Source organism: Aaosphaeria arxii (assembly GCF_010015735.1).
Source record: "Aaosphaeria arxii CBS 175.79 unplaced genomic scaffold BU24scaffold_18, whole genome shotgun sequence".
Taxonomy (NCBI): Eukaryota; Fungi; Ascomycota; class Dothideomycetes; order Pleosporales; genus Aaosphaeria; species Aaosphaeria arxii.
The window spans coordinates 47,550-62,728 of record NW_022983491.1 but is presented as its reverse complement, the minus strand read 5'-3'; the positions used below and the strand labels follow the sequence as shown (position 1 = coordinate 62,728).

At 49.5% G+C, this 15,179-nt stretch overlaps 7 protein-coding genes across 7 annotated transcripts; 2 read left to right on the top strand and 5 right to left on the bottom strand.

Moving 5' to 3' along the window:
- The first annotated feature begins 430 nt into the window (after nucleotides 1-430).
- On the top strand, nucleotides 431-3,669 carry BU24DRAFT_497903 (cora-domain-containing protein). Its single transcript, XM_033534308.1, has 3 exons — nucleotides 431-2,950; nucleotides 3,007-3,161; nucleotides 3,215-3,669. The coding sequence occupies exons 1-3, from the start codon at nucleotides 702-704 to the stop codon at nucleotides 3,331-3,333; spliced, it is 2,523 nt and encodes an 840-aa protein (XP_033376782.1). The 5' UTR covers nucleotides 431-701; the 3' UTR covers nucleotides 3,334-3,669.
- A 110-nt stretch (nucleotides 3,670-3,779) lies between these two features.
- BU24DRAFT_96914 (GroES-like protein) lies at nucleotides 3,780-5,589 on the top strand. The gene is made up of 5 exons (XM_033534843.1): nucleotides 3,780-4,081; nucleotides 4,187-4,321; nucleotides 4,420-4,626; nucleotides 4,691-5,064; nucleotides 5,164-5,589. Exons 1-5 carry the CDS (start codon nucleotides 3,934-3,936, stop codon nucleotides 5,344-5,346), a joined length of 1,047 nt encoding a protein of 348 aa, XP_033376781.1. The 5' UTR covers nucleotides 3,780-3,933; the 3' UTR covers nucleotides 5,347-5,589.
- BU24DRAFT_497902 (uncharacterized protein) lies at nucleotides 5,164-7,775 on the bottom strand. The gene is made up of 3 exons (XM_033534307.1): nucleotides 6,114-7,775; nucleotides 5,620-6,051; nucleotides 5,164-5,563 (listed from the first exon to the last, which is right to left on the bottom strand). Exons 1-3 carry the CDS (start codon nucleotides 7,527-7,529, stop codon nucleotides 5,537-5,539), a joined length of 1,875 nt encoding a protein of 624 aa, XP_033376780.1. The 5' UTR covers nucleotides 7,530-7,775; the 3' UTR covers nucleotides 5,164-5,536.
- Nucleotides 7,776-7,898: 123 nt separating this feature from the next.
- BU24DRAFT_381710 (PTR2-domain-containing protein) lies at nucleotides 7,899-10,256 on the bottom strand. The gene is made up of 3 exons (XM_033524746.1): nucleotides 9,907-10,256; nucleotides 8,725-9,749; nucleotides 7,899-8,669 (listed from the first exon to the last, which is right to left on the bottom strand). Exons 1-3 carry the CDS (start codon nucleotides 10,026-10,028, stop codon nucleotides 7,996-7,998), a joined length of 1,821 nt encoding a protein of 606 aa, XP_033376779.1. The 5' UTR covers nucleotides 10,029-10,256; the 3' UTR covers nucleotides 7,899-7,995.
- A 321-nt stretch (nucleotides 10,257-10,577) lies between these two features.
- BU24DRAFT_429297 (uncharacterized protein) lies at nucleotides 10,578-11,393 on the bottom strand. The gene is made up of 2 exons (XM_033529704.1): nucleotides 11,310-11,393; nucleotides 10,578-11,195 (listed from the first exon to the last, which is right to left on the bottom strand). Exon 2 carries the CDS (start codon nucleotides 11,157-11,159, stop codon nucleotides 10,623-10,625), a length of 537 nt encoding a protein of 178 aa, XP_033376778.1. The 5' UTR covers nucleotides 11,160-11,195; nucleotides 11,310-11,393; the 3' UTR covers nucleotides 10,578-10,622.
- On the bottom strand, nucleotides 11,096-11,648 carry BU24DRAFT_96902 (uncharacterized protein). Its single transcript, XM_033534842.1, has 2 exons — nucleotides 11,310-11,648; nucleotides 11,096-11,151 (listed from the first exon to the last, which is right to left on the bottom strand). Exon 1 carries the CDS (start codon nucleotides 11,614-11,616, stop codon nucleotides 11,377-11,379), a length of 240 nt encoding a protein of 79 aa, XP_033376777.1. The 5' UTR covers nucleotides 11,617-11,648; the 3' UTR covers nucleotides 11,096-11,151; nucleotides 11,310-11,376.
- Nucleotides 11,649-11,965: 317 nt separating this feature from the next.
- On the bottom strand, nucleotides 11,966-14,833 carry BU24DRAFT_381708 (DNA repair helicase; the record flags this gene model as incomplete). The annotated part of the gene is made up of 4 exons (XM_033524745.1): nucleotides 13,694-14,833; nucleotides 12,941-13,639; nucleotides 12,718-12,888; nucleotides 11,966-12,664 (listed from the first exon to the last, which is right to left on the bottom strand). Coding segments are annotated over exons 1-4 (2,619 nt in total), but the record flags the coding sequence as incomplete, so codon positions are not given.
- Between the last annotated feature and the right edge of the window lie 346 nt (nucleotides 14,834-15,179).

Sequence of the window (15,179 nt, the reverse complement as noted above, 5' to 3'; positions counted from 1 at the left end):
AATTTTCGACCCCCACCATCTGTAGAATTGAATGCAAATTGAATGATAACTCAACGGTGGTGTGTCTGAATGGCATTTGGATGAATTGCATGTGCCAAAGCTAGACTGCAACGGATAGTCACCAAGCTCCGACGAGTTAGGAGAAGGTCAACTAGCGAGTACAAGTAGATACCGCTTTTGTAGTAGGGTTACGACTAAATTGATGATTACTTGCTGGTATCCTTGATATCTAGTACCTGTTAGTGTCCACAAGTATTGGCCTTTCGAAAGTGGCTTCAGTCCAGATCGAGTAAGAGAGCGCGTGCAACCATTGTTGAGGACCCGATCGCCATTCCGTGCAGCAACTGGTTAGATGATTTCCCACTCCGTTAAGAGATATGTACAAATCTTGGATTGGGGAGTTTGAAGGTAAGATAAAGGTAGATGAAGGTTAAGGATATGAGTCAGATATTATCTCGTATACGTTTGTAGGAGTTGAGGTGGAGGATATTGCCAAGGAATGAAGAGTGCATGGACCTTTGAAGGGAACTGGTGGATGATGACGTTGACCCTCCGTAAATGACTTGACTCTGATCTCAAACTCTACCCGCTACTGGGTACTGGGATTCAAGACACGGACAGTGCACATACTCATACTCTCCCTCTCCTCCCTTTACACTCCTCCTCTTCCATCATCACCTCCTCCCACATCCCGCGCACCAATGGCTGCCAACTCGCCTCGGCCCAGCGCAATCCCTCCGCACTCGTCTCTCGCAGGCGCTTCAGCCGCCTCGCAAGATAACAGCCATGACAATGCAGCCCAGTCCGCTACCGCTGGAACAACATCCGGACAGGCCAAGAAACGAAAGCACCGCGGTGGGAAGAAACGTCGCAATCGAAGACAATCCTTTGCAACCACCGCTGCGGCCATTGGCGCGGATGATGAAGCGGAAGAAGAGCGGCCGAGTCTCGCGAACAACCCAGCAAGCTCGAGCTTCTACCGCCTGACCGAGAATCACAGCAATACGAGTCTAGAGAGCGAGGCATTACTCGACCACCGGGACCAGACTTTCCTTCAGGCTCGCCGGCAGAGCGTTCAATTGCGATCCTCTCCCCACACCGGCGGCCTTCGATCGAAGCTCTCGCGCCAGCAGCCCCAATCGGATAGCGAAGACGACGATGGCGGAAACACAAACGACCAAACCCCCTTGATGAGCTCATCCCAACGCGATGTTCGAGGTGGTGGCAGTTATGGGGGGCTGAGCGCACCCTCGAGCGCTGGCCGGGCGCGGCGTGGCAGCACATCGAGCATCAACCACCGCAGACCCGCATTCACTTCACACCACTCCCAAACGAACCTCGACGACTACGATGTCAATAATCCTCCCTCCGTACCCGCAAGCCCCGTCATCGGGCCCAATATTGGCTTTGACGATGTCATGCTCACGGCTGATGTCGAACGTAGCAGATCAGATGACACCAACCGCAATCGGTCGCGCGATGTCCTCATTGACATAGATGAAGAGTCTGGGCAAGGAAAATACTCTGGATCTTCGCATTCCTCTCCAAAGGGCCCGAGTGAGTTCCGCCGGCGCATGACGGCACTCCAAGCGGCCGAGGATGTTTGCTTTCCACTGGAAGGCATGTCGGAGATTGGACCAGAGGACTATCTACATCGTCCAGAGAGCGAGGAGCCTCGCCGCCGCCGTCGTAGGCGTTGGCCGGATCTAGGTGTGCTAGAGTCATGGTCGCGTGAGGAGAAAGAACAACGCACGATGGAAGGTCTTCGAACGCGAAAGGTCAGCGAGCCGCTCATGGTCGGTGGCCGCCTCAGGCCGCAGAAATATAGTTGGCACCGTGAAGCCGACGATGCGCCCTACCGATTCACCTATTTCAACGAGGAATTCGACAATACGGTTCACAGCCAAACGATCAGCGAACTTGTACAACCCGGCCAGACTTTCAGAGACTTGTTCATCCCTGAGCCACCAGTGATTGAGGACAGCAGTGACGATGAGACGGACGAAGAAGAATTGGCGCCACTGACGAGGGATAGCACCTTAAACGGCAACTCTAAGGCCGGCTTGCGACCCTCTTCCAGGGTGGATCACATCAAACAGCACTCCTCAGGCGAACAAACGCGCTCGAGCACCCCAGCTGCCGGCTCCACCACACCCAAACCAGACCAGGAAAAACCAAAACGATATGGCCCCAGGCCAGCCTTCTGGCTCGATGTACTATCGCCCACAGATGCCGAGATGAAGGTCATCTCGAAGGCGTTCAGTATCCATCCTTTGACGGCAGAAGACATACTGATGCAGGAAGCCCGTGAAAAGGTGGAACTATTCAAGCACTATTACTTCATAAATTACCGGACTTTTGAGCAGGATGAAACGAGCGAGGACTATCTCGAACCCGTGAATCTATATGTCGTTGTTTTCCGCGAAGGAGTCATCAGTTTCCACTTCTCAATGACGCCTCATCCAGCCAACGTACGGCGCCGGATTCGCCAACTTCAAGACTACCTGATTCTATCCCCTGATTGGATTTCGTACGGTATTATCGACGATATTACGGACGCATATGCACCTCTCATTCAGCGCATCGAAGAAGACGTTGACGACATTGACGAGGCAATATTGCGTTTGCATTCTGGCGAAGATGAGCAGGAGGCAAAGAAATCCAAATCGTTCCCGTACCCGTACGGAAGTTCGTTCTACGAAAAGGGCGATACGGGAACGAAAGAAGGGCAGGATAGTGGCAGAGACATGTTGCGACGAGTGGGCGAGTGTCGAAAGAAGGTGATGAGCCTTTATCGCCTCTTAGGTAACAAAGCCGATGTCATCAAGGGTTTTGCGAAGAGGTGCAACGAGCAGTGGGATGTGGCGCCCAGGAGCGAGATTGGATTGTATCTGGGAGATATCCAAGATCATATCGTGACCATGACATCTAACCTGAGTCATTATGAAAAGTAAGTAGTCTAGCGGCTGGTTCCATCGTCTACAACCATATTCTAACATTGAACAGCCTGCTATCTCGCGCGCATAGCAATTACCTCGCACAGATCAACATTCGAATGAACGAACGGCAAGAGAAGACATCTGACATTCTTGGAAAACTGACCGTGATGGGTACTATTGTCTTACCGATGAACGTTGTCACTGGTATTTGGGGAATGAATTGTGAGTTTTACATGATCCTACATATCGTTCGACCTTACTGACAATTGTTGTAGGCCTGGTCCCTGGACAGGATATAGAAAACCTGAACTGGTTTTGGTGCATCACTGCCTCGCTGATTGTCTTCGGTCTCACATGCTATTTCATTGCGAAGAGGATATATGGCATAGTGTAATGCCCTTGAACCGTTGGGGGAACCATTGCCAGCCTTGAGTTTCTTTCGGCGCTATATGTATGATTTTCTGTAAGGCGTTGGTGGATACATATACAAATACCTCGCGATCGACACCCCATCTTGAATATGTTACAGGCGTTGTTGGGATATAGTAGATTCTGTTATTGTATGATTGGAAGACGTAGCATAGGCTATGCTGCAGGAGCCACGACGAGAGGACCATGGAACCTCACCAATCTTCCTTTGTAATAATCACAAGATCCACACTGTCTCCAGCATCAATGAGTGTACAGCATATACAGTAACACACTGCTATAAAATTGGGACCACCTTCACTCCATACATGTGCTTAGAAATCAGCGAACCAATCTTCGACATTGTAGGCTCGGATTACCCTTTTCGGACTGCTCCGTCCAATCCTCGTAACACCTCATTCCGTCATTCATTCCCTAGACTGCAATTGAATGCTACGTAGAAAAGAGCATCACTTTGTCTAAGATACACCACTATTTAATTGAACTCTACATCCATTACAACGGCTACCTCAATCGAAATCATTCCCCTTTAAGCGACCCTACAACCTTTAGAAAATAGAAGAGCATGGCAGACCGAATGAGAGCTGTAGTGCAGCGCAATAGCACTAATGGCGGCAAGCCCACACTATCCAACGAGTCGATACCGCTACCGAAGCTCGAATCGCATCAATTGCTCGTCAAGATATCGCACGTCGCTCAAAACCCAACAGATGGTATGGCTGAGACTTTCCATTCATTCATCTTGTTCTCCTTGCCTATTTACTGAGCTATCTACATTGTATTGAAAAGAAGGAACACTACTGATCACTTTGAAACAGTCCAATCGCTCGATTCGAATGCGTTTGGCGATGGCTCCGTGTTCGGATGTGACTTTGTCGGCACCGTCGAAAAGATTGGGGAGGCTGTGACGAGCAAGGCCGAGGGTGACGTCGTGGCCGGATTGATCTGGGGAGGTGAGTTTCCGAAAACTACTATGTGCCATTTACTGTTACGAAAAAAGAGAACCAAAAAAAGGAAACTAGTATCTAATTTTCGAATCTTGCAAGAGCAGGCGAGATCAAAGGTCTCGGAGCGTATAGCGAATACACAGTCGCAGACGAGCGCATCAGCTTCAAGGTTCCGTCGTCCATTGCCCCGGAACAAGCTGCTACCGTTCCCCTGGCGGCTGCAACATCCGCGCTGGCATTGTTCTCAGAGCAGAGCCTACACATTGATAGGAAGAAGAAGGGCACAAGGGTCTTGATATGGGGCGGAAGCTGTACGTTTACTATTCTCGACGAAAACGCGAGACGCATCTACTGACAAACTACATGGAAATGAAGCGAGTGTCGGCTTGTACGCCATCCAGATTGCCAAACTGCACGGCCTGGGAACCATCACGACCTGCAGCCCAAAGAACTTCGACCTCGTCAAACAAGCAGGCGCAGACCATGTCTTCGATTACCGCGCCCCGGACGTGGTCGACCAGATAAGACGTGTGGCTCCCGACTTGCAATACGTCTTCGACACCATCGGAGATAAGGGTTCGTCGGCTCAAGCGTCGCAGGCAATTCGCGAGGAAGGGGGCGGTCGTCTTTGCACCGTCCGTCCCGGAAAAGCGAATACAGAGGGTGTGTCGAAGAGGACTACCGTCACTGATGTTCTTGTTTGGACTGCATTCTTGAAGGAACATAGATATGGGACGTTTCATTGGCCGGTCAGTCTTGCCCTCTCATCCCCTTTAAATGAGAACAACACTACAAGCATAACGAGGGCATTGTAAAATTTACTGACTTTATTTCATTCAATCATCTAGCCGCATAAAGGGGATCACGACCTCGTTGCCGACTTCTTCGAATCGATACCCAAATTGCTTGAGGAAGGAAAGTTCACGCCCAACAGGGCCAGCATCAAGCACGGTCTTGACGCGGTTTCTGAAGGGTTCCAAGAGTACAGAGATGGCAAGATCTCGGGATATAAGATCGTCTATGCCTTGTGAGGTCTATTCGGCGGGGATATACGATCTCATTATCATTTGAATTGGGTGTATCGTCTTGCTAGACTACACATTAGGATGAGCTCTTGGGTGCATCTAAGGGTGCTCCTACTCATCCGCGCCAACGTTTTTCACATACTTCTCTCAACATGGTGCTACTTGTAGTGGAGAAAGCTCTCAGGAGAAAACACAATCAGTGCTCGCAGAAATAAAACGTATCCTGCTTTCTGTCAGTCATGTTGCTGGATAATTAGGAAATCATTCTGGGCCACTAACCCCTTCCATGTTTGCAGTAATGCTCTCGGAGCTGGCCCCTCTCTCTTCCATCAGCTGGTCGCGAATATCATCGGCGTCGTCCCACGAGATAGGGAAGTCATCCACGGCGTCGATAACCATGTCGAAGATCTCCTTCGGCAGGTCGGCGAACCTGCCAATGTTCCGGATCTCGTCTGCCCACCAGTCCTTGCGCTGCGGCGGCACATTGGCCGTCGAGAGAACCTGGATGTGAGGGTCCACGAGGAACATCCCCAGGATCTTGCGATGGCCGGGCTTCGAATTGTCGGCCAGAGAGAAGGGCTGCACCTGGTGCTGGAGGACATTGGGGAACGTGATCAGGCGGTCCTCTTTCGTGAGGACGGATCCAAGGTTCATGACGCTGGATCCTTCCTGCTCGATGCCGTAGAATGCCTCCATAGATGCATACTCGCTCTGTCATGTGTGTTAGTCATTGTCCATCGCGGCGGACGTGAGTGTGGGGGTTTCAGCCTTACCTGTGCAGGCTTCATGGTCATGTCTTCCAGATCGAACGCCTGGCGGAAGCTCAATTGACTGTCGGTGACATTTTCGCAGTCGTAGTAGTAGATGGCGGTGGCACAAATGTGCTCGTTTAGGCTGCCTTCAACATGCCACGACCCGCCGTCGTATGTCGGATTCTCGGGTGTCAAATGAATGTTGGCAAGCTTGAAGATGACCTGGAGCCCACGCTCGGCGAAGTTCTCACGCAAATCGATAGGTCGTGCGCCCTTGCGTTTCCTCAGCTTCTTGCATTTTTTGAATTCCGGTTCCGGGAATTCCAGAACCCTCTTCTCCTCCCACCAGTCGCGATACTCGTCTTCTACATCGTGCTCCTCGGCCCACTCCTGATCTTCCATCTCCTCGCCGTCTTCATTCATCTCATTTGTGTCCACGCCGTCCTCTACATACTCTTCTCGTGGGAATTTCACACCTTCTGGTATGATGTAGTCATCGTTGCCCGCACCGCCGATATCGATACGGAGCCGATTGTGGAACCAGGAAAGACACTCATTCCATAGGGGAATGGAAGCATCTACCATCTGTTCCAATACTCGGTAAAGGTCTTGGTGATGTGCAGGGTGGAGATTGTTGACGTAACTCGTGATCGATGCAGTCCCGTTCTCGCCGGTGAAGTGAACATCAGATGGGAGCCACTGGAAGCTTCCCCAAGCGTTCTCGATGTTCTGTGGCTGTCCCCACGTATTTGGCGGCTCGTAAGCCTTCGCCGAGAACTTCGGTATGACTTCCCCCTTGCCAATGTACTCGGCACAATTCCGAAGCGGGACAGTTCCTGTAGGCAACGCCCTCGTGAGGCCGAAAGTCACAGGGTACAATGAAGGGTGAACGAGATCAAGGACCTGCTCATCTGAACCCGGGTGCCAGTCCTTCTGGAGGTCGGGGACATCCTCCAGCTTGAACGCCGCACGCTTGAGCGCGTCCTTCAGCTCACTCGACACGGCGGTGTCACACTTGACGACCGTAGCATTCGCGTCCAGCACGGACACAATGCCAGTCTCCTTGAACTGCTCGGCCTTCTCCCTCAGCTCCTCCATGCAACATTTGAACATCTCGGTGCTCAGCCACCAATCTCCCTTCTCAGGGAAGCTTGCGTCCCACCGGACGGCCTCCTTCTCCCACTTCGCGACGATGGTGTCGTCGAACACCTTACGCTCCCACTCCGTTTTGTCGGTGATTTGGTTGATGAATACAAGCATGCGCTTCTCGCGCAGAGTAATGCCCAATTTGGCCAGTGAATCTGCAATTGCATGGGGGAAACGTGTCCATTCGTCATCTTCGAGACGCCACTGGTCAAGGGTGTCTACAGGGAGCCCGAAACCCGGAAGCTTCACTGAAGGGTTCACGTGTGGAGGTTCTTGGTCAATGTCCATCATTGTGAAGGTGCAGGATTGGATTGACTATCAAGGCGGATCTGGTCTGGTGAGGTGAAACAGGAAGGAGCCAAGGCGAAGTCCTCAATTGGCCTGCTGGGTTGGAGAATAGAGTGTGAGTGAACGGAGAAAGGAAGGACAAACACGGGATGTGTGATGAGATTTATATACACTGAATCAAAGTCAAACCATACTATTCTGGAGGGAATAAAGGTTGGTAGCGAACTGCATGATGTCCAGGCTGAAGCGACTCAGGGGCTGGATTGGGGAAAGCCTAGGCGGAAGTAGGCCTAAATAGCGCGACAGGGATACGCGAGAGTGCATTGGAGCCACGTGATTTATAGTGACACCGAAACGACTATACGGAATGGTATTGTATATATGTACATATGTATCTTCCATGTAGATTTCTTGACTCTATTTCCTTGGTTCGTTTCACCATTTTGGAAGAACTTCACAATCATTCATTTCAATCGCCTCCACTTGACCCGGCCTCTACACCGCTTTTCCTACTTTCTAGCTCATACTCCTCTACCGTTTCGACGGCGGGTAATGCGCCTTGAGGCTTGGCCACGCTCTTAAAAGTCCAATGGAAAAGTCCGCCTCCAGCCAGTGCCGTACACGACAATCCCGTATACAGCCAGACGAGATTCGGATCCTTTGCGAAAGGCGAAAGCAGCATCCCCAGCGCGCTTCCAAAAGCCGAAGTCAGCAGAAACAAGGACATTATGAAGGATTTCATGCTCTCGGGCGCGTTTTTGTAAGCAAACTCAAGGCCAGTGACGGACGCGAGGATCTCGGATATGGCGAGGACAATGTAAGCAGGTGCTTGCCAAGCAACATGTACCTCGTTCGGTGCAATTCTGGAATTTGGAAGTCTGCCCGCCTCACACTTGGATGGGCTCGTGTAGCAAGGAGGTGCGGAGTAGATGCGGGCCTGCAACATGGCTGCATATGCCATGGCCAGTGACGCGAAGACGAATCCATACGTTATGCGTGTCAAGGGGTGGAAATCTATTCTTAACCTGGTGCGAATGAAAGGATATATGAGGCGGTCGAACACTGGTATAAGGATGATCACAGTAATAGGATCGATGTTGGGTAGAATATCGTTGGGTAGACCGTGCAATTGCATTTGGCCAGCTATATATCTCGTCAATGGATCATATGTGGGCTCTTTCTAGGGGGGTGTCCTTACCTTGAGAGACGAAATTCGTCGCCATCTGCGAGAAAGTCACCCAATATACAGGATAGAAAAGGAATACTTTGCAAGCAAGTAATGCTGTCCTCAGCTCATCAACAAAGCCATCAGTCCAAGGATATGGGATATTCGGCCGAGGCTGCCGTGACGGCTTCGACTTCTCGAGATCAAAGCCGTTCTTAACTCCAATCCAGATGGCCCGGAAACAGTTACCTATCACACCGCCTTGAGGCGGCCTGATAACATATCTATCCTTGCCGGCGATCAAGATGAAGTATCCGACACAGAACATAATAAGAGGAAGTAGATACGCACTCCAGAAGCCAACATGGAGCTCGAGCGTTGTTGTAGCAATGGCCGAGATTGATCCTATGTTGATACACATGTAGAACACCATATAGATGCGTTGGATGGTGACTTCCGGATCAACAATGACTCGATTTCCGTTTGAGAGAGTTTTGACGAATGGTCTTGTTGTGCGCACCTGCTCGGCAACCAATGGGGAAACATTGGACTTGATTCCCCCTGTGCCAACGCCAATGATGATCATGGATGCAATTAGACCAGGGAATGCAATCCCCTTCTCTATGCAGATCGGCAGCGAAGTCAAGAAAAGTATAACAATTCCTGTCATGTAGACTATCGAGAAATATTTGATGGTGAGGAACTTGCCCAAGAATTGGTCCGCCACAATAGCACCTAGTATCGGCGTCACATAGCAGAAGAATTGGAAAAAATTAGAGAGTGCGGTCGCCCCGGATTGCGACAGCCCTAGGGCACCCGGCAATCCATTTGGGTCGTCGTATTTGTTTGCCATGTAGTTTTGGAACGGGCCAGAGAGACCGTAGTACGCGAAACGTTCGCATAGTTCAACGATGGCTACCAAGAAGGCACCATACGGCAATTTATCCGCAACGTGTGGAAGATGCTCCAAATCCTCTCGACCGGCCTCATCTGAGTCACCAGTCAAGTATTGTGTCTCTCTATCAGAGGATACCTCTTTTCCTACGTCGTCATCCGATCTAACTTTAAGATTAGCAATCGTATGTTTCGGGACCTTATGGTGCTCGGGTGTGCGCGCGATGAGGTCAATGTTCCAAAACATGCTATTTGCATCCAGCAGCGACAACTGTGACGCCACTGCCCACTGTGCGTATGAAAGAAACGAACTTAACATACAGATAGTCTTTCCCCAGTTCCTCCTGGTGGTTGGACGAGAATATAGTCTCGTTCTCGGTTTGAGCAATGGAAGCATAAGCGCCTCGCTCCTCGCCTCGTGACCCATTCCATCTTGAAGACATTACTCATACATATGCAGAGGTAAGGAATAGATCGTGGAGGGCCGCTCCCCGCTAGCCCATCGACACTGTTCAATTATCTTTTCGTTAAGGGGCGGATTGGGCACGCTTCCTGGGTATTTATGCCCCCGCATACACGATCTGGTCGATGAGATTGCAACGAAATATGAAATTTTTGTAGACGCTGGATTTGTAGTAAGTTATTCGCCTTATCTCAACGTGATCGTTGACATGGTGTGGAGTGCAGAAGACACGGTTGAACGTGAGCTGAGACGTTGATCGATGTGACTAGTCCGCATTAGGACATGAATAGACTGGATGTTACAATGAATCAAGAACTCTACCTCAGCCGATTAAATCAATTAAAAGTCTTTCATAACACCAGATCTGACAAAGAAGTAATGAATATAATTAAAAGCAATTAACCCTAAGCTTCCTTTAGTTTCGATTTTGAGATGGTATGGTGACAACCCACTACTAGATCTTGCATCATCTTACTCAAATTACATCTCGGTGAAATCGTACACATCAACTTGAAAGAGACAAAATACTCTTCTGTTAATCCGGCCGTAGAATATTACGTACTTTCCGATAATCTCAGTTGTATTCCGAATGTCGACTTTTCTCGTCGACTGCCCCATCAATCTGCTTGTCGTTACAGTGGCCCTTAGACGGAGTATCGCCGAGGTCATCGTGTATTTTGGGCAGTGAGCTTTTATCTTTTAACTTGTCCCACAAGCCGGCGCCTTCATTTTTCGGTGGGCCAGACCTTGCACGCTGCAGTTGATCCTCCCATATGGCAACTTCCTCCTCACCACTGTGTCGTGCGCTTTGTCGTTTCTTGAGTTTACGCCTGCAATCCAACAAACAGAACCCAATAGCAATAACAGTCAGGACGACCACAACCACAATGCCAACACCCATACCAATCTTGGCTCCCTTGTTCATTTGAGCGCCACTCTCTCCCCCCGAGTCCTCCTCGTAATAGGACTGTTCTGCTGCTGCACTCGACGCGCAGCTCGCTTGGACCAATTGTGTCAAAGTATGGAATTCTTCGTTCTCGAGGACAGGATAGCGACGCCTCAGAGCAGTTTCGGTGGATGGCGCCGAGGGCACAGTCTCAATGCTACACATCTCCAGTCTGTAGAAGTGAGCTTCGTTGTTTCGAAACTTAAACTAATTGTTAGGCACATTTCAGGGAACATACAAGTTTACATTGATAAGTCGAACTACGGCCAACACGAACGCCCTGCCTATGTTTAAAAGAATAATGACAAGACTCACGAGATCTAGCCCGATTTACGTCAGAGATTTCCGGAGCTCTCAAATCTGCACGCTTGTCGAAGTATTTCTATGAGTGGTGTGCGTACAATTGTCGAACGAGGGTTGCTATCAGAAAGAAAAAGTTCGGGCAACAGGTAGCATAAAGCCCCAATGGTTGTATGTCAAGTAAGGCCCTTGATAAGACCCGAATTACTAACGACCGGCCGTTGCACATATGAATTGCCGAGACGGGGTAGGACGCGGCCTCATTAGGTTTGTAGGTAGCACAAATACATGCCACTGTAGAGAAATCATACATGCCCTGCATGATTGGTGGCAACTTAGACACACGAATCCCTTCATCCTGGGAACATGGGCAAAGATGACGACTGGCACCATGCCTGCTCAACTTCGATTTTCCGCTAGTTACTTCTTATATGCACGCATGTTGATAACAACACGGTCTAAATAGCGCTATGCAGTCCAATCTATCAAGCGGAATCTTCTATTGGCCATCACCCCTGTCATGGGAGGATAGACAGAACATCTTCGTCTAGCCGAACAAGCCACAGCCGCAAGCACGATTGATCCCGTATCTGCAAGCTCCAGATTTGTTTTCGCGATTCTCTCTAGACGGTTTTCTACTTTGCGATCTCAACAAATAATACTTAGCTAGCCTTCTTCCCTACAAAAAACTCATCTAATCGTCTTCCAAGTCCTTGAACCGCAGCATCAGTGACAAGGCTTTTTCGGATCCACTGGGGTAACTTAGCCTGAATTCGATCCCCACTATAACGTCTGTCCAACATCAGTATCGCGGCGTAGTCCCCGCGGTGACGAATCGCCCGTCCTATACATTGATTCACCGACCGCATACACACGTTCTCGTAGAAGTCACGCGCCGCCACTTTTCCATCTTGACCATCATTGGTGGCTTTGTGCGATATGTACTGCGCCTTGGCTTTCCATTCCGCAGAGTGAGGGTTCGGGAATGGCAACCCAACAACAACGACTCCTCGTCCTAGGGCATCACTGAAATTGATGCCCTCGGAAAGGTTGCCTCCAATGACGGCGAACAGGAGTGCACCTTGGCCTTCAGATACCGCTTTCGAATACGCGTGCAACACCGAATCGCCAGCTTTGTCTTTGGTCTTACTGTGGGTATGTGGGGTTTGTTGAAGGGACTGTTCCATGAATATTGGCTTGATCTCGAGCAAAGCGTCCCAGAAGGATGGCGATGACGCCGAATCGCTTGGTCTTAGCCGTTTCCAGGCGGCGATGCAAGTGTTCAGATATGAGTAACTGGGGAAGAAGACGACAACACCGTCAGGAATATGTCGTGCAACGCTCACAATAGTATTTCCGAGGTCGATCATCTGCATGTACTATCAGTAAAGTATGCCATTTTAGGAAAGTCGTTGCCACCAACGGTTTTCTCGGAATTTCGCTTCTCGAACGTGAATTCCAATTCTACCCCGCTCATGGATCGACTGACAGCAATAGCCTCTAGATTCGAAGGCGGTACGATATGGCCACATGACAGGGTCATGATTCTTGCCGGGTCTAGGTATGAGAGTAGGTGCTGCCTGTAATCACTCATCTACGTACATGTCAGAATGGAATTAAACGTCCTACTGGCTCGGCGCACTCACTGGCGACATGGTACCTCCTGCTAGGATCACGGCTCTTGCCTGCTCGACAATGTCCTTGAAATGAAAAGTTGGGTCGAGAAGCAAGTACTTCAGCTCCGTGCCTAGGTCATCGTCGTGTGAAAAGAAGAATTGGCCCTCCGAAGATGGGTTCATGAGAGAGAGTAGAAAGCCTTGGACGTGGGTCAAGACAGGGACACTGGTTTTTGGGCTCTGCAGAGGCTTATTTTCTGATGATGAGATCTGGTTCTTTCTCTCGTTTTGATCAGCATACGACGTGTAGCCATCAACTTTCCGTGCCAATCGGCTTTCTTGCAGGTACCGATTAAGTTTAAAAAGATTGATCTGATCGACGCCTTTTCCAGCCATCAAGGCACCCATATCCACTTTACCATCTCCATGCGGGCTTTTATTTTGCCTTGAGTGAAGATATGCTACAATCGAATCCAGCAACCGGATAATCTGTGCAACATAGACGCGATTTTTGCCTTTGAGTTTGTTCCGGAATTTTTGGAGATAAATGGTGAGTTGTGCGCGGGCTTCTTGCACCTGGGAAAGTGTCACGGATGCAGAATATATACCATTTATCGCATCCATCAAGTTATGTGCCTCATCTACGATAATGACGTGGCCCTTCAGAGAGATATCGAGCGACTCGCGCGCAGACTTTTGGAGCAAGAGGGGATAAGGTAGAGTGACAACCTAGATTACCATGAGCATATAGATGCACACTATGATGGCAGTAAAAATGCTTACTTCGCAAGATTTTGTTGCTGGCCGCGAGGCATAATATGGGCAAATGCCCAATTTCTTACCCAGAGAACCTAGCTCTTCAATGTCTCGTATTCTGGCAAGAGCATGGTCGCGGAAATCATTCACCAAGGCTTCGGTTTCCTTTGACGGAAGGTGTGGGCATTTGGTGTTGGTGGACGTTCCAGGCTGTTGCAATTCCAAACATCGTTCATTGATGGCAGTAGCATTTCCGAGCCTGTTGACTTTAGGATTGATACAGAGATTTTTCCTTGAACCTAAAGTCAGGTGCTTCACATCCTCCACAAGAGGGTTCAGGTCGGAAGCATGGGGCCCATCTGGTACCCCTGCTGGCGAGGGCATTTGGACTTTGCGCAACTCGCTAGCGAACTGGGTAAGCTGAGAGTGGGTTCGTGAGCAATAGAAAATCTTCAATTGATCATCAGTATCTTGGTCGTCCGAGTTCTTATTTGCCCTTGAGGCATAGCCAAGTTCCTCCATGAGGGTCTGCGTCTCAACAGAGTATCCACCGCTATTAAAGAAAACTTTGGAATGACCAGAATCTTTGCCCTCGTCACTGTCATAGTCTTCCAAGACAAAACCTGCCTCGTTGTCACCACTCTCGTCTCTGGGGCCGTGGGGGTCTATTTTTCGTCGCTTTTGATGAGGTTCTCCCATGGTGAATTGTTCTTTCACTCGCCTCTCCTTCTCTTTGACTCTGGCAATGCGATCGTCTAGTGCCTTTCTCCGGTCCATGGCGGCTTGTCTCTTTCGATTGTGAGCATGTTTCAGCATCCACAAGGGCTCGCCACTCTCATCTAGGGTATCTTCCGTAAAGCCATCTTCAAACTCGCGTCGCTGATGATCTCGCAACCAAGTCAAGGATCCGCAGATGAGGCTCAGAGACTTTCCCGTACCAGTAGGAGATTCGAATATACCGACTCTTTCGTTTTCAATGCAGTCAAATACGGCGTTCATGAATTGTCTTTGGATGTCATAGGGTTCGTATGGGTGGTGGAAGTCTCTTTCAGGTGCTGTGGATGAAGCGAAGTCCATGCTAGCGAAATACTTCGATTGCACCACATCAATCCAACATTAAAAATCAGGATTTGCGATCGTATGAAGTGTGAGAATGTTGAGATTTAGAGGGAAGCGGAGGGTTGTTGTCGACGCGTTGAAGGGAAGTTCAATTTGCAATACGCGAACTCACGTGATCTCTCCATACAGTTACACACTGACTATTCTCCTCGTATTCGTCCGTATGCTTCGTTGAATACGAATATTACGCGGACAGAACTACCCCTCCAAGCTTCGCTTCAATTCCATTAAGCTCAGGACGGATCACACTGCATATTTGCGTTTTGTTACCCTTATTTTCCTTTATTTCTTCATATGTTCAATCTTGAAGTTCATAATCATTTAACATATGTGATAATTGGATCTGGTGGCTAGTCAAATCCACACTAGATATTTACCTGAGCTGCGGTACTAG

Bases quoted from the DNA above. Each gene is read 5' to 3' on its own strand.
- BU24DRAFT_497902 (XM_033534307.1), bottom strand. From the start codon at position 7,529: ATGATGGACATTGACCAAGAACCTCCACACGTGAACCCTTCAGTGAAG. The intron at 6,052-6,113 runs GTAAGGCTGAAA...CACACATGACAG, and splicing joins TGACCATGAAGCCTGCACAG to AGCGAGTATGCATCTATGGA. The intron at 5,564-5,619 runs GTTAGTGGCCCA...GACAGAAAGCAG, and splicing joins TTACTGCAAACATGGAAGGG to GATACGTTTTATTTCTGCGA.
- BU24DRAFT_429297 (XM_033529704.1), bottom strand. From the start codon at position 11,159: ATGTGTAGCATTGAGACTGTGCCCTCGGCGCCATCCACCGAAACTGCT.
- BU24DRAFT_497903 (XM_033534308.1), top strand. From the start codon at position 702: ATGGCTGCCAACTCGCCTCGGCCCAGCGCAATCCCTCCGCACTCGTCT. The intron at 2,951-3,006 runs GTAAGTAGTCTA...AACATTGAACAG, and splicing joins AACCTGAGTCATTATGAAAA to CCTGCTATCTCGCGCGCATA. The intron at 3,162-3,214 runs GTGAGTTTTACA...CAATTGTTGTAG, and splicing joins TGGTATTTGGGGAATGAATT to GCCTGGTCCCTGGACAGGAT.
- BU24DRAFT_96902 (XM_033534842.1), bottom strand. From the start codon at position 11,616: ATGCAGGGCATGTATGATTTCTCTACAGTGGCATGTATTTGTGCTACC.
- BU24DRAFT_96914 (XM_033534843.1), top strand. From the start codon at position 3,934: ATGGCAGACCGAATGAGAGCTGTAGTGCAGCGCAATAGCACTAATGGC. The intron at 4,322-4,419 runs GTGAGTTTCCGA...TTGCAAGAGCAG, and splicing joins GGCCGGATTGATCTGGGGAG to GCGAGATCAAAGGTCTCGGA. The intron at 5,065-5,163 runs GTCAGTCTTGCC...TCAATCATCTAG, and splicing joins ATGGGACGTTTCATTGGCCG to CCGCATAAAGGGGATCACGA.
- BU24DRAFT_381710 (XM_033524746.1), bottom strand. From the start codon at position 10,028: ATGTCTTCAAGATGGAATGGGTCACGAGGCGAGGAGCGAGGCGCTTAT. The intron at 9,750-9,906 runs GTATGTTAAGTT...TCTTAAAGTTAG, and splicing joins GAACTGGGGAAAGACTATCT to ATCGGATGACGACGTAGGAA. The intron at 8,670-8,724 runs GTAAGGACACCC...CGAGATATATAG, and splicing joins GACGAATTTCGTCTCTCAAG to CTGGCCAAATGCAATTGCAC.